This window comes from Rhinatrema bivittatum, chromosome 8 (genome assembly GCF_901001135.1).
Source record: "Rhinatrema bivittatum chromosome 8, aRhiBiv1.1, whole genome shotgun sequence".
NCBI classification, from domain to species: domain Eukaryota; kingdom Metazoa; phylum Chordata; class Amphibia; order Gymnophiona; family Rhinatrematidae; genus Rhinatrema; species Rhinatrema bivittatum.
In genome coordinates this window covers 49,792,108-49,818,136 of record NC_042622.1, presented here as the reverse complement: position 1 = coordinate 49,818,136, position 26,029 = coordinate 49,792,108, and the positions used below count along the sequence as shown (strand labels likewise).

General features: G+C 45.4%; 1 protein-coding gene across 4 annotated transcripts in view; it reads left to right on the top strand.

Annotated features, from left to right (window-relative positions):
* The window catches only part of EPB41L1 (erythrocyte membrane protein band 4.1 like 1), a 297,891-nt gene that overhangs the window by 200,668 nt on the left and 71,194 nt on the right, over positions 1-26,029 (top strand). For all 4 annotated transcript variants that reach the window (XM_029611762.1, XM_029611761.1, XM_029611759.1 and 1 more), the window contains one exon: positions 20,923-21,087. In XM_029611762.1, coding sequence (XP_029467622.1) covers positions 20,923-21,087 — 165 coding nt within the window. The remainder of the gene's footprint in view (positions 1-20,922; positions 21,088-26,029) is intronic.

The window sequence follows — 26,029 nt, the reverse complement described above, 5'->3', positions numbered from 1 at the left end:
CAAATTATATCTCCTAGATCGGTTCTCTAGATCTAGCTTATTGGCCTGCTCCATCAGGGCCTTCTCCATGGTCACCATTTTAGTAGTAGTTACCAGAGATTTGTCCTCCAATAATGAAAGCCGCCAGTACTACTGCCTTGATTTCTCCCATAATCGCTTCACTTTGCAGCTTCTCTCCGGTTGGATCATGCACAGCCGCCATTTTGGTTCCCATCCCTCAGGGTTTTCCTTTTTCTTTTTTTCCTCCCTTAATGGGCATTACTAAGAACATAAGAAATTGCCATACTGGGTCAGACCAAGGGTCCATCAAGCCCAGCATCCGGTTTCCAACAGTGGCCAATCCAGGCTACAAGTACCTGGCAAGTACCAAAAAACTAAGTAGATCCCTTGCTACTGATGCCAGTAATAGCAGTGGCTATTCTCTAAGAGAGAGGTTTTCTGTGTATAGGTCACAATCGACATAAGTTCTAGGAGATCTGAGAATTACTACTTTGTAGATCTTTCAAAGACAGATTTGAGGCTGATACTGAGAGCGTAGCACCCGGAGCCCAGAAGGAAATGTCCACCTCGGCTCACCATATCACTTGACCATAGCCATTTCATTTAAGAATTAAGATGATGATGATCATTACTGTGCACAAGGCTCATGTTTTTTGTTTCTTTTTAAAGGGCTATGAATGTATGTTGTGTCCCTTTAACAGCTAATGATCCAAGCAAGTAAAAAGACTTAGGGTGTTGCAGACATAGTAGGAGTTGATGAATTCAAGAAGGATCCTGTTGCTATGCAAATATTCATGGTAATAAAGAAATGAAGGAGAACTGCAAACAAAACAGTATGTAAAGTAGAAAAACTGTATCAAAGTATTACCCTGCTGATTTCCCTGAGGCATCTCCTGCTCTTTAAAAGTAACAGTCCGGTCCCAGTTCGGGAGCAAGAGCAAAATGTATAAACTGGGTGAGAAGTTGGTTACAGAGCTGCCCCTTCCATTAGGCAGACATGGGCATTGGCATCCTGGGTATAAGCACACAAGGCTCTGCCCTGATGATTCTATTGGATGGTGCCCCAATCTCAAGACAGTAGAGAACAGCCACCTGCTTTCTTCTCCAGCCCATTCTCTTCCAGGTAGTGTGAAGGGAACAAGAGGGGACAGTAGGGATGTGCATTTGTTTTAACCAAAATTTGCAAAATGCATTAAATAAGGGCCAATTTAGTTTTATTTGGGAGCCTTGAAATGAGCTGAGGAGGGGCCGCCCCAAACATTATTTGTTAAAACTTCAGGTCAGGCCTACGCCCGAGGCAAGGGTCTCACCTAGGGCATAAGCCAAGGCCCAAAACGGGCCACTACCTATGACAGAGTGCAACACAGGTGCCTAGGCCCAAATGCCTCAGGCATAGGCTGAGACCCAGAGCAGGGCCTTGCCTAGGAACGAGCACAATGGCAGGGCCTTAGCCTAGACCAGGCTAACGTTGGGCCTTGGCTGAGACTTGAGGAAAGACCCAGGCCCTCCCCCCGGGAAAACTACTTTCCTGATCCATCGGATATCAAAAGCTAGGGTCAGGCCAGGTCCCGATGCCTGGGCCTTGGCCTAGGTTGGAGCTCAGGTTCAGGCATGATGCCATGGCCTGGTCCGGAGGCTGTGCCCAACGCCTGGGCCTTGACCTAGGTCTGAGCCCCAGGGCTGGGTCCCGACACCTGGGCCTGGCCCAGAGGCAGAGGCTTGACACTTGGGCCTTGGCTTAAGATCAGGCTCAGACCTGGAACCCAGGCCTCGGATGTCCTCTTTGTAGGTCTTCTGTCTTCTTTCTTGTTGGTAGTGACATTGTCCACTGAGGTCACACCGGAGGCTGGTTCCTGACTCCAGTGCCTTGACCCAGGCTCATCAAACCTCGCTGGATCCACGTTGATCGCTGCATCGGGGGTAGGCCTGCGCGATCGGCGCCAAGCCCCGTCAGGGGAAGGTCAGTGAATTAAACTCCCACCCGGACGGACTCAGCCCCGATCGCGCAACCGCACCGGCTCAGGCTGATCTGAGAAACCTAAAAGCAAAATAAAAAAAGAGAAACCGCGCCGAGGCCCGCCCACCACCCAGCGGCCACCAATCAGAGCCAGCCCTGCTGGGATTTAAACAGCCCTCTGCTAGGCGTCGCGCGACGAAGGAGCACGACAAAGGGGCATGCCCCTTTGTCTCGCCCCTTCGTCGCAGCCCCGAGGAAGCCCCGAGTCTACATCCTGGTCTTTTGTCCGATACTATAATTACATACCATCTTTGTTCTGCCCACCTTCCAGCTCATACAACATAACATCAGCACCAACAAATCAAAGCACAAACATCACTTAATAACAGCTTTAATCTTCATGCCCCAGCTACTTCCAAAAGATCTGACTGACTAAACCACATGCAGACAGTGGCACCCGAGACTCCAAGCCTCAGATCTGCACAATCCAAACCAATTGCACAACGATAGCTCGTGGACTTTACCAGACTTGCCAGCAGACTCCTCAGAGGAACCTTAAACATCTCATTACTCGTCCACCCAATAGCACCAGGTCTGCTTCCGCTTAACATTCGCCCATCATTCTCCAGACTGCACTCGCCCATCACTCTCTGGACTGCACTCGCCCATCACTCTCTGGACTGCACTCGCCCATCACTCTCTGGACTGCACTCGCCCATCACTCTCTGGACTGCACTCGCCCATCACTCTCTGGACTGCACTCGCCCATCACTCTCTGGACTGCACTCGCCCATCACTCTCTGGACTGCACTCGCCCATCACTCTCTGGACTGCACTCGCCCATCATTCTCCGGACTGCACTCGCCCAACATACATCCTTCATACATACAGCACTCTTCTAACATTATCCATCTAGCACTCTTCAAACCACATTCGTCCAGCACTCTTCAGACAGCATTCACCTAGCACTCCTTTCTGACCATAACTATTCCTACAGTCTTCCACTTCAGCCTCTTACATCCCAACATGCACCCCCTCTCAATTCCCATCATCCTCAATTCCAAATGGAGAACACCAAAGCCCCCTTCCCCCCCACATCACAATCGTCAACAGAGGCTCAGGCCCATTTTGCTGACACCAGCCACTCAATTCCTTGGACTAACTCTATTCTCACTCACATTGATTAATGCGCAATCAATCGCTAAGAAAAGTCATATATTCAACGACTACCTATTCGATACAAAACCTGACATTTGTGCTATCACAGAAACCTGGTTAAAACCTTCCGACACAGCGCTAATCAATCAACTACCCATACAGGATTACGATGTTCTCTCTATTCCCAGACCCAAAAAAAGAGGAGGTGGACTTCTCCTCGCAGCCAAAAAAACACTGGGTCTGACTTTGCAGACTTCCAATAACATATCAAAGATTGAATTTGCCCTATTCAACTCAAAACATCTGACGATCGGCCTAATCTATGCTCCCCCCGGAATACTGGAAGCTGACCCATCCCCCATCATAGAACTTACAGCAAAACACCTAAATTCCAGAAAACCTACCATCCTCATGGGAGATTTTAATCTGCACGTAGATATTCAACCTCATTCTACCAACTGTAAAACTCTTCTCTCCTCTCTCAACAATATGGGTTTCAGACAAATAGTGACTGAACCAACACACAAAGCAGGCCATACACTGGACCTTATCTTCATAAATGAAGGTATCACAACCCACACCACTCCAACTTGCACTCCAATATCTTGGTCAGACCATAGAATTATATCATCAGTTTTAAAAATTAAAGATCTTCCACCACAATCCATACTACCAATAACTATATCACTTAGGAAACAGTGCTCTGGAGACCAACTCAGTGAACACTTGGCCAAGGAACTTGAGCACCTTGACCTATCCGACGTAAACTCAGCAACTTCATCATGGACCAACATCACTAAAAAGGTTGCAGATCAAATTTGCCCCATGACAATTAAATCTATAAATCCAAATAAAGACAACAGGAGACCCTGGTTCACACAGGAGCTAAAAAATCTTAAACACGAACTGAGATGCAAGGAACAAAATTGGCGAAAAAACCCATCTTCAACCACCCTCCTCACTTACAAATCATGCCTTAACTCTTACAGAAACAACATCAACACAACAAAGAGACTATTCTTCTCCAAAAAAATCCACCACCTCATTTTTGATTCAAGAGCTCTTTTCTCCTATGTATCAACCCTCACAAAACCCCCGGCACCCATCATTCCAGACGATCAAGCACTCAATAAAGCAAACGAACTGGCAGACTTCTTCGACAACAAAATCACCTCACTCCTAGCCCCCCTCAAGGGACCATCTACACATCCAAAACACGTAATCAACCTCACCCCTCAATCTTCGAGTTCACCCGCTCAACAAACACCACTCTCAACCACTCAACAACCTCCACTCCCAACAGATCAACAACCATCGCACACAAATGTCAATCAACACAACACTTCACTAACAGTGCTCAACACTTTTGAGCTCACATCCACTCTAGAAATAGAGAACATTCTCAAGAAGATAAAACCATCCTCCCATCCATCAGACCATATTCCATCCAACAAACTTAGTCTTATCACCAACACCATAGCCAAACCTTTAGCAGACATTATTAACTGCTCTTTCAACCAAGGACATGTCCCGAACCAACTCAAGTTAGCCATGCTCAAGCCGCTCCTCAAAAAACCCAACTTACCCACCTCAGACCCAGCTAACTTTAGACCCATAGCAAACCTCCCTTTGATTGCCAAAGTTATGGAGAAAGTTGTTAACAAACAACTTACAGAATATCTTGACGAAAACAATATCCTCACCTCAAACCAATTTGGCTTTCGTAAGACTATGAATACCGAATCATTATTAACATCATTATCAGACACTATCATTTTCAACCTAGAAAAGGGCCAACCTTGCCTCCTCGCTCTCCTGGATCTCTCATCAGCGTTTGATACTGTTAACCACTCATGCCTCTTGCAACGCCTAATAGACATCGGTATTACAGGAGTAGCTTTTAACTGGTTCAAATCATTTTTGGAGAACAGATCATACAAGGTCAAGATAAATAACAAAGAGTCCCACACCATCGAATCCAAAAGGGGGGTACCACAAGGATCATCCCTCTCCCCGACCCTTTTCAATATTTATCTGCTCCCACTCTGTCAACTTCTTACTAACCTTAAGCTAAGACATTACCTATACGCGGATGATATTCAAATCCTCATCCCTATAGAAGATTCCCTACACAAAGCCATATCATTCTGGAATAAATGTCTGTTAGCTATCAACAATCTACTCACCAGCATCAACTTGGTTCTAAACTAAAACAAAACTGAAATCCTCATCATTTCACCGGAAAACTATACCCTCTCCTCACTTTCTACCACTAACCAACATCCGGACACCGCAGGGCTCTCCACCTCGCAACAAGTTAGAGACCTGGGAGTCATCTTAGACAGCAAACTCTGCCTCAACAAATTCGTCAACAACACAACAAAAGAATGTTTCTTTAAACTTCAAACATTAAAGAAACTCAAACCTCTCCTCCTTTACAGAGACTTCCGCATGGTCTTACAAGCCATCATTCTCCCAAAGCTGGATTACTGTAACTCCCTCCTCCTAGGCCTTCCAGCATGTACCATCAAACCACTTCAGATGGTCCTGAATGCCTCTGCAAGAATTCTTTCAAATGCCAAAAAAAGAGATCATATCACCCCTATTCTCCACCATCTCCACTGGCTTCCGATTAAATACAGGATCCAGTTCAAATCTTTAATGATGATTCATAAGGCCTTACACAACATCGCACCTCTCAACCTAACATTTCAAATTCGATTACACACATCCGTGAAACCAACCAGAAGCGCCTATCAAAACAGACTAATCACACAACCGGCGAAATCCATTTTGAGGAAATGTGCATTATCCACAGCTGGCCCATCACTTTGGAACTCGCTCCCTCCAGACCTTCGTTTGGAAACATGCCACCCTACATTTAAAAAGAAACTTAAGACTTGGCTGTTCAAACAAGCTTTCCCCTAGAGCCAAGAACACGAAGAAAAGTATTTTCAAGCCCACAACGTTTTATTCAGATCTATTATTTTATTCAATCAGAAATTTACACATGCTGAATTCATACATACTACATACATATACTCATATTGACTTCATATTTTTCCATGTTATTCATTGATTTATTAACTGCTTGTTTATTAACGGTTAAATATCATACACTATTTGCTTCAATTAATTTATTCAATGTAAAAACTTTGCTTACTTAGATTTGTTCAATGTAAAAACTTCTTTTATTATGTTCTATGTTCTATGTAAACCGCTATATTTTTAGCGATAGTTACTGTTCTTTGTAAACCGGGGTGATATGTATACTATACAGGAACCTCCGGTATATAAATCATTTAAAATAAATAAATAAAAAATAAAATACTGTACAGCAAAATGGTGCCCTCCATTGGGGAGGATGTGCTAGAGTTGATTCCCAGTAGAGAATCAACTCTAGCACATCCTCTGTACGGCATCAGACCTGGATCGAGGTTGCGGCGTCAGGACCTGGCTTCTGGGCCACGGCATCGGGTGTGAGCTGGGGTGTCTGGACCTGGCCTCCGGGCTTGTGGTGTCAGGTCCTGGCCTAGGCCACATCCCAGTTGTCGGGACTGGTCTCCAGACCGGGCTTTGGCATCAGGCCTGGGCTTTGGTCGAGGCCCCGGCATCCATCTTAGACCCCAGTGTCAGGCCTAGGCGAGCCATCAGGACCAGGCCTCCAAGCTTTGGCTTTGTGTAAGCCTAGGCCGAGGTTGTGGTGACCCTGCCTCAGTCTATATAAGGCCGAGGCTTCGGCCTGGGCCAGGGCCTCTCTCGCAGAAACCCACTGGATCGAGTTAAGTGGGGGCCGGGGGAATCCTGGCCCTAGCATTTTTCCAGGTAGGAGGGATGGCTGGTAGGGCCAGGATGCCTTGGGAGGCGCCGTTTCCTTTTATTTTTCGTTTTTGGGGATTTTTTTTTTTAACAAACGAAATAAATTAAACATTAAAATAAATTCATTGGGGGGGGAGAAGGGAACCTCCCGAAAACAAATTTTTTACCCCTGCACAACTCTAGGGGACAGAGCAGTGCACTCTGCTTCCTAACCCTGCCAAATCTTTTTGTTTTTTTGTTTCCTATTCCCTCCTGTCTAGCAGAGAACTGGGGTGGGGTGGGGGGAGAGGCTGGCGTGGACAGTTTTTTTTTTGTCTTTGTATTTCTATTTATAATTTGTGATCACTTATTCTGTGTCGAGGGTTTTTTTCTGGGCTCGGTGTAGATCACTAAGATGAGGTGCTTTGCTTAATATGATGTTTGTGTAGAGTGCATCAGTTTCCCAGTAGGAGGCGTATTTCTAATAATAAATTTGGGGGGTGCAAGGTTCAGCCTAGGGGTGCCTAATAGCCATGCACCAGCCCTCCCTGGTTAAGCAATAAGACTCAGTGGATGTGGTGATCATTGGCTGCTGGGCTCCAACCTTGAAGAATCGTCAGAGGGCTGCTACAAAGATTGGTGCTGGACCTGGTACTCTTCATTGCCTTTATAGTTGATACCGTGGAAGGGCTAGAAGAGGTGGTGTGTCCGTTTTATAGACGATATGAAAATTTGCAACAGACTTAAGACGTATCAGTGGGGATAGAAAACGTGAACGATGACTTTAAATCCTGGAAGACTTTGGTGACTGCATATTAATCCCCCCTCCTACATTGCAAAAAAAAAAAAAAGCAAAATTGTGCACTTGGGGTGTAGTAATCGCACATTGTTTGGGTGAGAGACAAGTAGTAATTGCCAAGCAGGAAAGAGATGATCGCTTGTGTGCATAAGGAACGGTGTCTTTAATAGGAAGAAGGAAGCAATAAGCAATAATGCTTCTGTACAAATCTCTGGTGAAACGCCATCTGGAGTACCACACCTGATTCTGGAGACCGCATCTGCAAAAGGTTATTGCCAAGATGGAGGCAGTTCAAGTGAGGCCACCAAAATGATACACAGCCTGCAATGAAGCGTTGCATGGAGAGAATTAAGGAGATTAAGATGTACTGGTTAGAAGAAAGAAGGGAAAGGGGAGATAAAATACAAACGTTTAAATATCCAGCAGGCTTCCATGATGTATCGGAAGGTAGCATTTTCTGTAGAAGGAGAAATTCAAGGTCAAAGGATCATCGGGGAGGGAAACTCAAAAGTGATATATTTTTTATTTTTTTGCAGTGACAGCATTATGAACGCCTTGAACAGCCTTCTAGTAGAGATGTGCAGGGAAAATTATTTTTTTCATTTTTGGGTCTATCCCTGCAACCCCGCCCCTGATAATCATTTTTTTAATATTTATATCATTACTGTCTTTTGCAGAAACAAAATAAACATTTAAGAAAAAGAAACAGAGCCTCCCCAGGCCCCCTAGAACCCCATTTCATCCACTTGCAAAGTACTGGGGCCAGGAACCTCCCTGGCCCCACCTACTCGATCAGTAGGGGTGTGACACAGCCTGATCCTGGTGCCGAGGCCTGGTCCTAGCACCAAGGCCTAGACTAAGCCTCTGACATTTTCTCTTTTCTTCATAAAATGATACATCTGATTTAAGTATGTGCTGCAGGCCTCCGTGCCAAGACTGGGCCTCACGTCAGGTCCCAGCATTGGACCTGGGTCTAGGCCTTGGCACCAGAACTGGACATCGGGCCTAGGCCTCTTCGCCAAGTCCAGGTCATAGGCCAGGCTAGGTCTCTACGCTTGGGCTAGATTTTGGGCTGAGCACCCCTGGTATCAGGCCTAGGCTTAGGCCTCTGTGCTGGGACCAGGCCTCAGATTGCTACCATTTTCTTTGTTTTCAAAACAAAAGTAAAACCAATGAATTTCTCATTGATTTTTCTTTCCTTCCATTTTGAAAATGACATGAAATGACATAGGAAATGTTGTTGACATGCATTTTCTATTTTGGTTTAAGCAAATGCACGTCCCTCCCTTCCAGTAGTGGTGATCGGCGCCAAAAGAGCAACAGAATTTAAGCTTGCAGAGGACAGACACAAAGGAATCTTAGTGGCAGGGCAAGAGATGGTATGGTAAAGACCACAGATCAAGTAGGATTTATGGCAGCTCAATAGGCAGATGAAAATGTCTTTATCTGCTAATGACTGTGCTTCATTTTACTTTCTTTTGTAAGAACAGACAGAACTGTAACCGGGCATGAATCTGTTTTTACAAGGTAGCAACTATATCCTGTATTCAGTTTTCATCTTCTGTGCAAGAAAAATACAGTTTCTCAAAGAATTCAGGGAGTACTGCTAACCCTCATATGGAATCATTGCCTGTGACATCAGAATTAGTTCTTTAGTAACAGTCGCTGATGTCACAAGCAGAGGATTATGATGTAAGTTGAGAATGTTCTGTAGTTTAAGGGCAATAAATAAACGCTGAGGCAGACACCCTAGTTTTACGCAGGTATCTGTTTCAGGTGAGAGAAAAGACTGCATATTTTTATGAAGTAATAATTTATAGAGATGTGAATCGTGTGCCCGATCGTTTTAACGATCAGGTTTGGATGGAGGGAGAAAAAAATCGGATCGTTAGAGATGTGAATTAGAATCTGTTCCGATTCCAATTCACATCGTTAATTTTTTAGTGAGGCCTGAGCAGATAAAAAAAACCCCACCCCGACCCTTTACAAATGACCCCTTTGCTCTCCCACCCTCCCGAACCCCCCCCCCCCAAAATGTTAAATTACCTGGTGGTCCAGTGGGGGGGGGGGGGTCCCGGCGCGATCTCCTGCTCTCGGGCCATCGGCGCCATTTTGGCTACCACTGATAAAAATGGCGCCGATGGCCCAATAAAAAAAACCCCACCCCGACCCTTTACAAATTACCCCTTTGCTTCTCCCACCCTCCCGACCCCCCCAAAAACCTTTTTGGGGGGGTCGGGAGGGAGCCGGTGCTGGACTGGTTTCAAAATATGGCGCCGATCGCCTTTGCCATCACTATGTCACAGGGAGCGACTGTCGCTCCCTGTGACAAAGTGAGGGCAAAGGCGATCGACTGCCAGTATGGCGCCGATCGCCGCTGAGGGATTCCTAACATTGAATCGAGCCCATTCAGAGGGTGAGTCCTCTGTGTTTTGGGGCTTTAAAATTCCAGCTAAACCGGCTATTGTGACACTCGATGCCTTAAGGGTCTTGATGGTAAGTTTGTCGCAGTCAGTACTGGAGTACTAGCACAGGGTTGAGGCGGTGTCCCAGAAGGTAAGCGACTTTGGGCAGAAATGTTCGGGAGATTCAGGCAGTCAGTGCTGCCGTTTATACGAGAGCGAGGTTTCCTATCCAGGAGCGTGGAGAATGTAGAAAATCGCCTCGGACATCTAAATCTAAGGTTGTTAAATGTTCCTAAAGTTATGGAAATACTTGATGGAGGTATTTTAAAAAAAATCTCTAATGATAAATCCCTTCTTTTAACAAAGTTGTTTTTTTTTTTTTCTTTCTTTATAAGCCCCAAACTGGTCAACAGGGATTGTCTCAACCTTGTGCTGATTTGGGAAGCTTATGTGTTGTTTTTTTTTGGAGAAGTGAAATTTCTTGAAAGAGCAACTTTTTTTTCCTTTCTTTGTGAAAGTAATCTGAGCTTAGTAATTAAAAAAAATTACTTTAAAAATATAAATGTCAGTTCTGAAAAGCCTATTGGCTATAGGGGCCTCCTTTCTGTTAAGGGAGCTATGCAAATGCTTGATCAGATTACACGCTGAAAGTTTCACTTTCTTTCCCCGATCAGTTTATGGGTTTTTTGGATGCTAGAACTAGGAATATGCCCACCAGTCCCTAATGTATCGAGAGAGTGTCTGTGTTATCTTGAGAGTAGATTATCTTACGCTAAAGCCTTTTCTATGGCCAATGTGGTAATATTTCATAGTTTTTCTTTTATGTACTCCTCTGGGTTTTCCTACATTTCCCCTGCGATCTCTTGCTTGGATCTTTCATATGTGAGAAAAGTATTACTTTGAGGCTGATTTTTTGTTATTGATGGTTTTCTGTGTTACTGTACAAAGTTGTGTTCTTTGTTTTTATTTTGAAAACTATAAATAGAAAGTTAAAAAGCAGCTTGTAAATTTTAAGGCATGCATTGAGCTGAGCTTCCAGCAGACCCCTAACACAGCTTAGTAAATGACCCCCTAAATTTGTACCTGATTGGCAAAAGGGAGCTAAGTGACTTGCCCAAGGTCACAAAAAAGCCTAAGAGGGAGAAATAGGATTTGAACCCTGGCTTCTGTGGTTCTCAGCCCATTGGTTCCTAATCACCTGGCTGCTCCTCCTTGACGTGCAATTATCTTAAATTGTTATAGTGGCAATCCAGAAACAGTGAATATGATGGGAAATAACTGTAAGGCCCATCTCATGTGCCCAGTGCACTCCGTTTTGTAATACCCTTGACACAGGCCAATCTTGGGCTTTCCTTTCACATCTTCACCACTGGGGATCATTGCTGCTTATCTCAGACTTTCCAGAATTTTGTCACGGTTCTTGCCTCCCATCACCTCCTGTGAGAGGCTGGGCCATGCATAAAGAGAGCTTTCCTGGGTTTCAGAGGTCTGCTGTGGTTATTCCTCCAGGAAAGAAGAGCTTCCAACCACCAGGAATCACAGCACCCCATGTGCTGTATCGGTTAGACTTCAGCCCATGCGTTGAGTTAATCATTGGGTTGACCAATGCCCAATCCCTTGCTGCTGGCTGTGGGTCATGTAACTCCTGGGGTTAAACCCTTTAGAGGCTTTCCAAATGAATAACTGGTTCTGTGTCACTGTGAGACACTTGATAAATTGCAGCATGGCGGGATCTATTACCACTGATAAAACTGGACTACAAACCCAAGAATGTTTTGGCATGGGAGTAAAAGGTGCTGTCCATGGTAAATAAAACGACCTTTTCATTTGCTTTCTTTTTAAATTGCCTTGCAGTCAAAATAATCCACTTTTGAAGTGCCAAAAAGCGGAATATAAAAATTTAAATAAATAAATATTGACAGAACTCACAGAGAAATTACAAATTATTGTAGAAAATATTCAAAAAAGAATTAAACCCTATAGAGAAATTAGGAATCAATACGTGCCATGACGTACAAATAGTCTGCAATAGTGGAGGAGTTCAAGGAAAAAAAATAAAAGGAGAAAAAAACTCCTCAAAATATACATGCAGCTGCTAGGCTCCAATCTCTGTGTACATTCTCCATATTGTCCTCCAACCTACTAGATAAATGTCACCAGAAAAGAGAGATGCAACATTTGCTTATATCCTATTTTATCTGAAAGAAAAATAAGCGATTGGGAAGAGTGTAAAAAAAAAAAAAAATTGATCCCCTTCATACTGACCTAAACATTAGCAAGGAAACATAATAATAATAATAATAAAAAAAAGTGGCACCAATGCCCATCAGCCGCTGTTATAGCTGGAGGGAAGTCTTCTGCCAAAGCTGGGTGGTCTGGGCCTCATCAGGGAAAATTCTGATTTTGAACCCACAAATAAGAAATATCTTTTTTCTTAAAGAAAATCTTAAGCACGGGCTCCACGTCTGATTCACGGCTAAAGGAGATCAACAGGGCGGCCCGAGTAGAAATCACATCCTGGTAAAATTTCAAGAGAGGATGATAAATCCAAGCTGTCTAAAGATGTTCCACCTTCCTCCATATTAACCTCCTTCTCGGAGTTAGGAATGTGGTACAGCTTGGATGTCAGGGATAGGGAATCTGTGGAGATTTTCAGAGCCTGCTACATGTATTTGTTGAACAACTCAAGTGAAAATAAAAGCCCAGTCTTAGAAAAGTTCAGCAACCCCACATTTCTTAGCTGGGGCCTGGTTGTCCATTGATTTTTACCTTGTTGTGTAGCACCAAAGAGTCTTTCATAAAGGCTTCCCTGGAAGCTTGCTGGCCACAGACTTGATCTCCCAAGTTGGTTACCTTCTCCTGGAGATCTCCCAATTTCATGTCCTGAGCTTGAAACTTAGATGCTGCTTCGCTTGAAAATTTGCATAATTTAGAAACAGAGTCAAAAAGGGGACCCTCGGTTCTAGGGACCACCTGCCATATGTCCTCCACCTCTTCTGGGTTGAAGCTCCGGGTGCACTAACCCTTATCCCCAGATAGGGCATCGCGGATGGTGTAGGAATTTCTCTAGTTAGGGGGACACCCCCCCCCCCCCATGTTCTTCCAAACTGTTCCCCTAAAGCTTGGGCTGCAATTGACCTGCAACGCCATTGAAAGGGGAATCTTCCGCATTGTGATATGCAATTCCTTCACTGCTACCGTGGTTGACTAAACCCTGCAAAGGGGCTGGCAGGGAAACAATTTTGAGTGCTAGTGGAATCAAGCGGCCTTGGGGGAGATTTGCCACCGAAGCTAAAAGAGACGTCTAGCTTGGGGGGGGGGGGAAATAGCATTTGAATCCCGTTTAACCGCAGCTTTATCAAGTTCCTGGGACCCCCAGACCACGAAGCTGTCAATCAGGCTGCCAGTAGATGCTTCAAGTTCCGGGTAGGTTTTCAGTTTGCTTTTGTATTTCACTATCTTGGTGGTGTGGTCATAGCGGCTCCCCAAGATGCACAGCAGGCCACACGTTCTGAAGCTCCCTCCTCTGCATCTGCCTGTGGGACATTGCTAAAGCCTTTTTTTTTTTCCTGTTTCTCAAGTTCTTAACTTTGCCATTTTTTCTTCTGGTCCTTTTTCTGTCTGAAGAGTGACCCAGTAGAGGGGCTGCCACTTTAGAGTGCCAGGACAGGACCTGCTGTTAGCGATTTAATGGGTATATTATTATCCCAGATCGTTCCAAAGATTGTTGATGCTTCTTAATTACGGTTGCTCTACTTGGTAACCGTCAGTGTAACGTTGAGTTTTTGGAATGCTGCTTGCTCATTAGCCACTTTCCTGCTTGGCTGAGATGGAGGTGACCAGCGCAGGGAGAGATGGAGAGAATTGGTGATAAAAGCCCAGAGTAGAAGTAAGAGATGGAAGATGCAGGGAGCTATATCCTCAAGAGAGAGTTGGTGAGGGGAAAAACAAAGGAGGAAAGGTAAAATAGAATAGGACTCAGAAGAAGAAAGGGAGGTTTTACAAGAGTACAATGGGGAAATGAACTCAGAGAACTTTTTCTTGGCCTTTGTTGTCCTTCATTTAGAGAGCAGAATGTGTTCCTTCTGAAAGCGTGATACTCCCCTTTGAAAGTCAGCAGCCGCCACCACGCACGCTAAAAGCGTCACGTAGTTTGTGCCTGCTGTTTGAGCGAGCTGCTAGGGGTGGGGAAGTGGTGGTAAAACAGGCACATTTTACTTTTGGAAATGTCAAGTTCATGAATTATTTTACTCCCCTGATCTGACCACGCCCCGGGAATGCCTGTTTCTTGTCCAACTTAAAATATGCATTTTGGGGCAGGCAGCCAGCACGTCCTTCTAGCGAGGGCGAGGAGGGGTAGTTTCAGCCAGGCCAGTTTACCCAGGTAAATGTCGTCTGTGAAAGTTGGTCCTCCCCATGACTTGCCCAAGGTCGTCAGGAGGACCTGAATTTGAATTTCAGGAACTCGATTTTATTGCTTTAGCTACTAGATCATGCATCTGCTAATATGGATAACGAGAATCATCATAATAATTATGATAATAGTACAGTGTAAAGGAACATTGTGCCAGTGACAGATTTCAGGGTTGCAGCTTAATCACACAGTGATGAGGGAACTGGTAATGACTCTGTGTGGTTGTAGTTTTACAAAGGAGCTTTTCTTCCTGAAGGGAGAAATTCCATCCTTCATTAAAGAACCTTTGAGGTTTTTTTTTTTCTGCTGCATTATTTTTTAATGAGGATTTAGAAAAATAGCTATTCCTGTTGTAATAAAGAGCTGTGCATCCTAGGCCGTGTGCCTGGCCCTTTGGGTTGTCCCATGCCTCTCCGTTGGATTTATGGTGCATCAGACAGCATGTCGTCATGTCTGTCAGTTGGTGCCACGAGTAGATGATGGCGCATTCCCAATGCCACATGAGCATGTGATGAGGCCATGCCAGAGCTTTAGATTAAGGTAGCAGATGTAAAACTGCTACTGTCGCTAATGGAAATTCTCTAATTCATAAGGGCTGAGGAGCATTTGTTAATGCTCTCTGAACTGGTGGCTTTGAGGATGGGGACGAATGACCTTTTGACCTGATGAAGAGAATTTTAGCTCCCTTAGGGGTAGATTTTCAAACAAGGCGCGTTGGTGTACTTTTGTTGGCGCTCCAGGCGCCAACAAAAGTACGCGGGATTTTAGTAGATACGCGCGGAGCCGCGCGGAGCCGCTAAAATCCTGGATCGGCGCGCGCAAGGCTATCGATTACGTATAGCCGGCGCGCGCCGAGCCGCGCAGCCTACCCCCGTTCCCTCCAAGGCCGCTCCGAAATCGGAGCGGCCTTGGAGGGAACTTTCCTTCCGCGTCCCCCCACCTTCCCCTACCTAACCCACCCGCCCGGCCCTGTCTAAACCCCCCCCCCTTACCTTTGTCAGGGGATTTACGCCTCCCGGAGGGAGACGTAAATCCCCGCGTGCCAGCGGGCCGGTTGCGTGCCGGGACGCGACCTGGGGGCGGGTACGGAGGGCGCGGCCACGCCCCCGGACCGCCCCGGGCTGTAACCACGCCCCCGGACCCGCCCCCAAAACGCTGCCGACACGCCCCCTAAATGCCGCGACGACCGGGCCCGCCCCCCGACACGCCCCCCTCGGAGAACCCCGGGACTTACGCGAGTCCCGGGGTCTGCGCGCACCGGTGAGCCTATGTAAAATAGGCTCACCGGCGCGCAGAGCACTGCTCGCCTAAATCCGCCCGGATTTGGGCGGATTTAGGCGAGCAGGGCTCTTAAAATCCGCCCCTTAAGCTAGTAAATATGCATAGTGGGGCGGATTTTAAAAGGCGCGCGAATAGCCTACTTTTGTTTGCGCTCCAGGCGCAAACAAAAGTACGCTGGATTTTAGTAGATACGCGCGGAGCCGCGCGTATCCACTAAAATCCTGGATCGGCGCGCGCAAGGCTATGAATTTTGTATAGCCGGCGCGCGCCGAGCCGCGCAGCCTACCCCGTTCCCTCCAAGGCCGCTCCGAAATCGGAGCGGCCTCGGAGGGAACTTTCCTTTGCCCTCCCCTCACCTTCCCCTCCCTTCCCCTCCCTAACCCACCCGCCCGGCCCTGTCTAAACCCCCCCCTTACCTTTGTCGGGGGATTTACGCCTCCCAGAGGGAGGCGTAAATCCCCGCGCGTCAGCGGGCCTCCTGCGCGCCGGGCCGCGACCTGGGGGGCGGGTACGGAGGGCACGGCCACGCCCCCGGGCCGTAGCCACGCCCCCGTACCCGCCCCCAAAACGCTGCCGACACGCCCCCGAAATGCCGCGACGACCGGGCACGCCCCCGACACGCCCCCCTCGGAGAACCCTGGGACTTACGCGAGTCCCGGGGCTCTGCGCGCGCCAGGAGGCCTATGTAAAATAGGCTTCCCGGCGCGCAGGTCCCTGCTCGCGTAAATCCGCCCGGTTTTGGGCGGATTTACGCGAACAGGGCTCTGAAAATCCGCCCCATTAAGTTTAGTCCTATAAAAAGGTATCACTTTATTTATTTTTTTGTTTATTGACCTTTATTTCTCCTTATTTGGCATAGAAACCATGATTTGACATCTGTGCTGCGTGGGAAGGGACATGTAGAAAGAAATGTATGTAGGGAAACTACTTTGAGACTTCTTTAAAGAATTAAGTAATGACACACTAGTAGCGTATTGGTCCTCTCTCAAAATAAAAGCTCATATGGGCATTAGAGCAGAAAGGAGAAGCTTATTCTGAGAAGTACTCTAGCCTCTTAAACACTTCCATCTCCAGTGACTGGGGCTGGCAGACTGCGGAGGAGAAGAAAAGTCTATGAATTAACATTTATAACTTACACTCCCTTTCTAAGAAATGCTTAACCTCCTCTTCTCTCCACTGGTAACAGCAGAGGAGTGAAAGTGACCAGCTCAGGGTCCTGTCAGAGGTGTAGACACAATGGGGTAGATTTTAAAAGAAGCGCGATCAGCCTACTTTTGCTTGCGCATCAGACTCAAGCAAAAGTACGCTGGATTTTAGTAGATACGCGCGGAGCCGCGCGTATCCACTAAAATCCTGGATCGGCGCGCGCAAGGCTATCGATTTTGTATAGCCTGCGCGCGCCGAGCCGCGCTGCCTCCCCCCGTTCCCTCCAAGGCCGCTCCGAAATCGGAGCGGCCTCGGAGGGAACTTTCCTTTGCCCTCCCCTCACCTTACCCTCCCTTCCCCTACCTAACCCACCCACCCGGCCCTGTCTACACCCCCCCTTTACCTTTGTCGGGGGATTTACGCCTCCCGGAGGGAGACGTAAATCCCCGCGCGCCAGCGGGCCTCCTGCGCGCCGGGCCGCGACCTGGGGGCGGGTACGGAGGGCGCGGCCACGCCCCCGGACCGCCCCGGGCCGTAGCCACGCCCCCGTACCCGCCCCCAAACCGCTTCCGACACGCCCCCGAAACGCCGCGACGACCGGGCCCGCCCCCGACATGCCCCCCTCCGAAAACCCCGGGACGTACGCGAGTCCCGGGGTCTGCGCGCGCCGGTAGGCCTATGTAAAATAGGTTTACCGGCGCGCAGGGCCCTGCTCGCGTAAATCCGGGCGGATTTACGCGAGCAGGGCTCTTAAAATCCGCCCCAATGAGTTAACTTAAAAAAAACCAAAAAAAAAAAAAACCATGGTAAAATAGTATAGCTGTATAATTATATCCATGATAGAATGAAGATTTATTTATTTATATACGGACATTCGAACTGACACAAAGATGAAATAATCCCATTTGTCTTGGGTGGGTTTAGTAGGGTTTCCGGCTTTAAATTGAATCTAGAAAAATCTGAGTTGCTTAAATCTTACTACGATAGAGGATCAGTTTCCTTTGCTGAGAAGAAAATTTCCCTTTAAATGGATTACAAAAAGTATTAAGTATTTGGGGATTCGGGTTAGCAGTTTAGAGGATTTATTTGCGTCGAATTATAAGCCCCTGCTGAAATCTATTTATCAGGATCTAGATACTTGGTCCAGGTTTACTTTGTCCTGGTTCGGCTGAATAGCGGCTGTAAAATTGGACATTCTACCTAGATTCAGCTATTTTTTCCAGTCGATTTCGATTCCCATATTTTCTGCTGCTTTAAAATGTTGGCAACGACGTATATTTGCCTTCATATGGAAATGTAGACCCCCTCCCCCAGGATAGCAAGCAGGGTTATCTTCCAACACAAACTTCAGGGTGGGTTAGGAGTGCCCAACCTTCGATGGTCCTATGCTGCTGCACAACTACGAACCATACTAGATTGGAATAGAAAGGGTGAACCTAAGATCTGGGTTCTGTTTGAGGGGGGCATGCCCCTATGGGCTTTTACTTGGCAATCTAGATGGACATGTCTGCAGGTGACATGCTTTCCACTGACTACTAATCATACATTGACGTTGTGGAAACGATGGAAACTAAACTTCGTCAGAAAACGCCAATATGTTTGTTTTTTTTAATTCAGTGATTAATCATAATACTGCTTTTCTAGTGGACATGTCTACCTACCATATTTGGTCATGGTTATCTAATGGACTGACTCAATTTGAAAGGATCTGGGGAGTTCAGAGGTGTCTCACCTTTCAGGAATTACAGGATAAGTAGAATTTAACAGGTGGGGAAGTCTTGTTATCTTCAGCTTTATCATTTTATGGTAGCCGAAAAGTTTGGGGAAGAATTGGCATTAGGTAAAACACAATGGGGGTCAATTTTAAGCTCCGCGAATGTCCATGTTATGCATGGTTCCCGGCAAGCGCACATGGACACACCAGTTTTACAATATGCGCATGTCAGCACACGCATGTTATAAAATGTTTTCCGCGCGCTGGATTTTAATGTCCACCCGCACATGTATGGGCAGGTGGCCTCCTCTGCATGCGGGGGAGGGGATTTTTTTTCAATTACATGCAGCGATGCAATAGGGCTTCTTCCCAGTTCCCAGCACAAAATGGTCCCCGCCTCCCCCCCCCCCCCCCCCCTCAGCCTGCCTCTTTTGCAGGGCCCGGCACTTCTGCGCATAACCCATTTTTATGCACGTGGCCCTTTTAAAATAGGGCCACATTTGAGCATTGATGTTATCGTGCTGATACTATGAAAGGAGTGATTTCTAATATCTATACGTTTCTTAATAGAGATTTGCATTCACAGGCTACTTATGTTCAGGCTCGGGAAAAGGATGTGGGGCGGAATTTGACGGCTGAGGATTGGGATCTCATGTTTCTCAATACTAAACGCAGTTCAGTTTCTGCCCTTATGTCTGAAAACATTATAGAGTGTTAATGAGGTGGTAGCTTACCCCTGTACGTATCAGTAAAGCTTACCCTGAGAAGACTGGTTTATGCTGGAAGGGATGTGGGGAAAGGGGCACTTCTTTCCTACGTGGTGGGGTTGGCCCAGAGTTGTTTCGTTTTGGGAAGCAGTCTTCTCTCTGGTCAGGGGATCATCGGGCTACATTTGTCCTTCTCTCCTGAACTTGTGTTATTGAACTTACCTTGAGATATTCCGTTGGATAGGTGGCTATTGGTACATGGGATCATGATCTCAGCTCGGTGTGAGCTAGCCTCTTGTTGGAAACTGGATATGAACAGACTTGCTTCTTGTATGAATTATCTGCTGTTAAAAATCACACGCGTTCTGGGTTTCATTTGGTTTGGGACTCATTCGTTTCATGGATATCTAGGAGACTTTAACTTCTCTTGGGATCTTGTTAGCTTTCCTTTATGTATTTGTAAGAGACTGAAACGTCTTAGCTTTGAGGACCAGGGGTATTGTTTTTGCTCCACTGGTTCAATCATTTTCTGATGCTGGAGGAAGCGGGGAGGAGGGAGGGTAAGTTTTTCAAAATTGTTAGTATAATATAATGAATGCTACACTGGACTGTATTTTTGCTATATTGCTTTATTGTATACTGTTTCATGTGTCATAATTTACCAAAAAAAAAAGAATGAAGATGAAATGATTTAATGCTCGGGACAGTTCTTTGAGTTTCTCTGGCTGTCAGGACCTGTTGCTTTGCTGTGAACTGCTGCTTTTTGCTGCTTCCCAGATGCTGCTGCCCTGTGATGATGTATGGTTTGTTCAGTGGCTAGCGTGGTCTAGCTGGCTGGCAGTAGGAAAAGGAGAGCGGTGGTTCCACAGACTGTGTCCTCATCTTCTGTAGGAGAGACAGGGAGGGGATCTGTGCCTGGTGCTGCATAGGGGGAATGAGAGAGAGGATTCTTCCTAGATCCTGGATTTTTTTCCTCCCCTCCCTCCTTCATTTCCCCTATCCCCTTTCCCTTCATTTCTAGTCCTCCACTCTCATTCTGATCCTCTGTCTCCTCCCTCCATCCTTAATCCTTCCTCCATCCCTCTCCTCCCACTATCCTTGAGATCCCACCTTCTCCCTCGCCTCCCATCTCCAAGATCCCATCCTTATGTCAATCTCCCTTCTCCTCCCTGTATTCCTGATTCTTTTCTTTGATTCTCTGCACTAATCACTAAGATTCCTTCCTCCCCCCACCACAAATACTTTAAAAAAAAAAAAAAAAAACCCCCAAAATGATTTATGGTTTCTTTATTTATAATCCGCTTAAAATCCCTAAGCGACATTCACAATAAAAGTTCTCATTCAGACACATAAGAAAGGGAAGAAAAGACTTAAAAAAAAAAAACCCCCAAAACCTGTGCATAATGTAACCATATATGCAAATGTTTGCAAATTTCCAACAGAATTTAAAAAGCTGTTGCAGAATTTTTTAACAAGAAACAAGGGGACTGTGGTCAAAGTGCTCTTCAGATGCAGTCATGGTGCGAGTTCCTTCTTGTTTCAGGCAATGGAAATGGAGGACAAAGACTACGGGGACACAGATGGTGTATCTGAAAGAACGACCCCCAGCAGAACTCAGCGATCTCCCCAGAAAAGCTCAAAGAAAGTGAAGAATGCGCTCTGTAGAGTGAGCCTCCTTGATGCCTCAGATTATGAGTGTGAAATCGAGGTAGGAAAATGGTTCTTTCTGTCATGATCGCTTTCACTCTGGTCCATTCCCTTCCTGTGTACCTGAATCTCTCGTTTTTATTGGTCAGTTGTTTTTATTTTTTTTTCTCCCTATGTTCATGCAGAATATTTTTATCCTTGGAAATGGTTAAGCTAGGATAGCCTTAACAAGTGAGTCAGAAGTGTAAATGTACACACAACTAAAGGTAGCGGTGCTGGTATATGTCTGGGTGTCAGAAGAGTAGTGGGAGTAGATCATACAATTCACTGGAGCTTTCACCGTGAGACAGCAGCAGTAGAGCAGTCTATGATGTCACAAAGCCCCCTGTTTCCCACAGTGAGGAAAGCTTTGTGACATCACAGTAGGGAGCCCTCCCAGTCTTCTTAAATCAAAAGCTTAGTTGGGACCTACGTGTTTAAAGTAAGGGGTTACACATGTAGGATGAGCTTATTTTAAAAAATATTGGATCTATGAATTCATCCTCAAGTCCTCTAAAAATCAGTTGTTACAGTTGTGCTTAAAGCTTTACTTAATGAAATAGGAGAGTCAGTCACAAGTATCCTTTAACTCTTTTCTTGCTGATAGATATCCCTCCCTGATTAAAACAGGTATCTGATTACCCTATTTTGAGAACTTAATCTAGACTGCTCAGATTTTACTAACTTTTGGTCAATTTCCATTTGAAATAGTTGTCTTTAAACAACTAAATGAATTTATTAAGGCTACCAGTTTGGTTTCCACCCTTCGTGTAGCATAGAAACGTCTTTGATATCTAGGAGTGACCATATAACTGAAACTTTAGCAGACTTACATTGGTTGCCAATCGAATACAGGATAAAATACAAGGCCTTATGCACCATACACAAACTAATATATGATAAAGAAGCAGACTGGCTAAACACAGCCCTACAAGTCCATGTCCCACAAAGAAACCTTCGCTCAGCTAACAAAGCACTACTAACAGTCCCTTCAGTAAAATCAGCAAAACTAACCCAAGTAAGAGAAAGGGTCTTATCACTGGCAGGGCCCAATCTATGGAACACAATGCCCACTGAAATCAGATTACAGAGTGATATCAAATTTTTTAAGAAAACCTTAAAGACATGGCTCTTTAAACAAGCCTTTCCTAAAGAAACGGGAGGGTAGAGAGGTAGAGAGAAAACAAGTCAGAGAAGCGCAGTTGAGAATGAACAACTTAACAGTTTTTAAAAATGCATGTTAATATAACTATGAAGAGCAACTCAATAATACACCTGGACTTGACCATCACTACTCAAACATTGATTTTATTAATGAGTTTGTAACCGTACTTAATTGGCACCTGTTAGAATGTACGATAACCTACCTATGCATACCTTATTTTGTGCCTGTTTGTAAACCGTTGCGATGGTACGTAACTTGGCGACGGTATAGAAACGTTTTTAAATAAATAAATAAAGTATTGACTTCTTTTGTCGCAAATTTGACAGCTGGACTAAGCGTGGGACATTTCCTTGGCATTTGACATCCTAAATCATCATAATATTGTGACACCAAAATAAATCTAGTGCCTCTGTCAAATCTGTGACGAAAGATGTCAGTTCTTAAGGCATTAAGTCATGATGCTCCAGTATGTATTAGTAAGCTATTAAAAATCTATCAGTCTCCTTGATCTCTTAGATCACTGAGTTCCCTCTCTGAAATTATTCCATCTTGATGAAACGCGTGAGCAGACCTTCTCAATTGCTGGCCTAGTGAGGCGGAATTCTCTCCCGAATGAACTGGAGAAATGAGCCCAGTTTTCATTCATTCAATTAAACAGGCTTTTGAATGTGTTGCAGTTTTTTGCTGTGGTATTACCTACTTTAGTTTGTCTTTCTCCTGAGTTAATTTTGATAGGATGGCATTTCATTGTGGTATCATTTTATGTTAGTCTGTGCTGTATTGATGTTATCATGCTAGGGTTATAGCATCTATGTTTTGTACCTCACCCAGTGCTTTTGGATGGAGCGAGTAATAAATACTTTAAAAGAAATAAGTAGATTGGCTGAATGTGCTTAAATGGTTTTTCAGCCAGCAGAAGTATTCACTTGCTTTCATGACACACACAAACTTGGCTGTATGGGGGGAAAGGTGTAGTGAATTTATTTGCATAGCTCACATTTTCGTGAGGCATGTGCCCAGAGTCGACTTTTGGGGGATGTGATCTCTGCAGCCACATGGGGCACCATGCTCCCTCCCTTCTGCTCCCTTCCATATGATGCAGGTTGCTTGGGAATATTGCCCTAGGAGAAAGGAGCTCCTGTCTGTAATGGAGGGTGAAGGATCAGCCTCCAGGGAGGAGAAGAGATAAGAAAAAAAGAGAGGGACGCTGCAAAGCAGGAAAGGAGAGAGAGAGAGAGAAGGGGGGATGCTGGGCAGAGGGTGAGGGAAATGTGTGGATGGGTATAGTGTGTCAGAGCCACTGCTACAGTTGGAGGGAGCACTGTGCCAGACTTTCATAAAAAGAAAAGGAGGGAGGGGGTGGGCACCAACTTCAGTTTCCGTGCACAGAGCGCCACGTAGCCTAGAGCTGGTCCTGCATGTGCCTAAATAATGTGCTGCTGATGTGCTCAATCTTACACCCTTGAGGTGCACCTCCTAAATGAACGCTCATAACAGTCCAATATTCAGACTCAATTCAGGCACGTCTCTGGAGTTTGAGAATGAATAGGGATGTGCAGGCCCAAAATTTTCATTTTGGTTCATTTTTTTTCATTTTGGGGAGGGAGAGAGTTCGTTTTTTCAGTTCGTTTAAGGTTATTAATTTGTTCAGTTAATTTGTGAACTGAAAAAAAACCCCATTTAAAACCAAAAAAGACCCCTTTAAAGCAAAAAAAAAAAATAAAAAAAAAAATTGAAATGGGACTCCTGGAGGCCCTCTGACCCCCCACTTCTCGCCTAAACTTAAGCCTCAGGACATGGGTGGGGCCCAGTCAGGACCTGCCAGGCCCCACGCCAGCAAAATTCCTGTGGGGCCTGGGCTACCTAGCTGGGGCCAGCCAGAGCCTCTGTGGGCCCCTCCGACTCCCCTGCCCGTCCCACCTTCTAAAAAAAAAATTGCCAATTACTCTTATATGGGGTTCTGGTGTATTGCAAAGGGCATTTAAAAATGGTGGTGCCAAAGTGACTGTTTCAGGTGCAGCCAGCGCCAAGTTGTACAGCATGAGAGAATGAACTGGTAGAAATATTATGCAGTGCACACTTTATTTGCTTTTGCTTTTAAGTATAAACATTTTTCCAAGGCATCTATACCCCACCTACTCTATAAGAATAGAAGTAACTTTTTCTACGAGAATGCGTTAAACCTGTTCAAAAGTCACAGCTAACTTATGAATGCTCTTAAACATTTATTTTTATTTATTTAGCATTTTTATATACCGACTTTCCAATAACAGAATTACTGATCAATTCGGTTTACATTCTAAACAAACATAGAGGAAACCCTCCTTAGCTCTGGATTTATCCAGAAGCTACAGAGAACATCTTACTACGAAAAATTAATTCAGAGGCAAAACTGTTATTTTGACCTTGATTAAGAGTTACTTGATGTCTATTGCAAAGGTTGAAGCAGTGCTGGCTATAAACAGCATTTAGACTTTTCCATGGGGAAATTAAAAGTAGGAGTGTGCATGGAAAAAGCATTCAGTTTTGTTTTGTAATTCATTGTAGTGTACAGTAAATGGTTTTAGTGCATGCTAAAATAAAAGTGTGCACTAAAAACATTTAACACACATTAAAATGATTTGGAGCACACTAAAACCATTTAGCAAAGACATTTTGGACTGAAAGTATAAAGTGAAACATTTTTTTGTGCTTTCCAAGTCAAAAAAAAAAAGAAGTGACTGCACATTCCTAATTATAAGATCCTACATAGAATATAAAAAATTCTATAACTAGCTCAGCCTGACTCTTGATGATCTGGAGTCAGTGGATAGCCATCTCTTATGTTGCTTACATTCGGGCCGATACAGAAAAAAGTGTGGGAGAGCGGGCGAGCGCACAGGCCACTCTCCTGTGCGCGCAATTTAGAATCGGCCCACATGCAAATGAGGGCCTGCGGTAAAAAGAGGCGCTAGGGACACTAGCGCATCCCTAGCGCCTCCTTTTTGACAGGAGCGGTGACTGTCACGGGTTTGACAGCCGACACTCAATTTTGCCGGCGTCGGTTCTCGAGCCCGCTGACAGCCACGGGTTCGGAAAACAGACACCGGCATAATTGAGCGTCCGTCTTCTGACTCGCCAGCCGCCGGCCAATTTAAATTTTTTATTTTTTTTTAATTTTGGGGCCTCCGACTTATTATCGCTATGATATTAAGTCAGAGGGTGTACAGAAAAGCAGTTTTTTCTGCTTTTCTGTGCACTTTCCCGGTGCCGGCAGAAATTAACACCAGCCTTTGGGCAAGCATTAATTTCTGAAAGTAAAATGTGCGGCTTGGCTGCACATTTTACTTTCTGAATCGCGCGGGAATAACTAATAGGGCCATCAACATGCATTTGCATGTTGCAGGCGCTATTAGTTTCGGGGGGGGGGGGGGGGGGTTGGATGCACATTTTCGATGCGTTATTACCCCTTACTGTATAAGGGGTAAAGTTAGCGCGTCGAAAACGTGCGTCCAAACACGGGCTAGCAGTGCACTCCACCGGAGCGCACTGTACTGTATTGGCCCAATTGCTTGGACTCTTCCTTGCACAAAACTGTTCTCCTAGGGTGAAGGGATTTCCTTAGGGCATTTGATGATGTCAGTATGGACGATGCTCCCATTCATAAGATAATGGAACCAGTAGGCAATCTCTGCTTAGAAGCTGCCTTTTTTTTTTTTTTTTTACTAATATTGTTGTAACGTACCTTGTGTTATTGAGGGCAAAGTTCAGAATAGCAGTCAGCAAGAAATGAATTAAGATGAACAGCAATTAGTAGAGC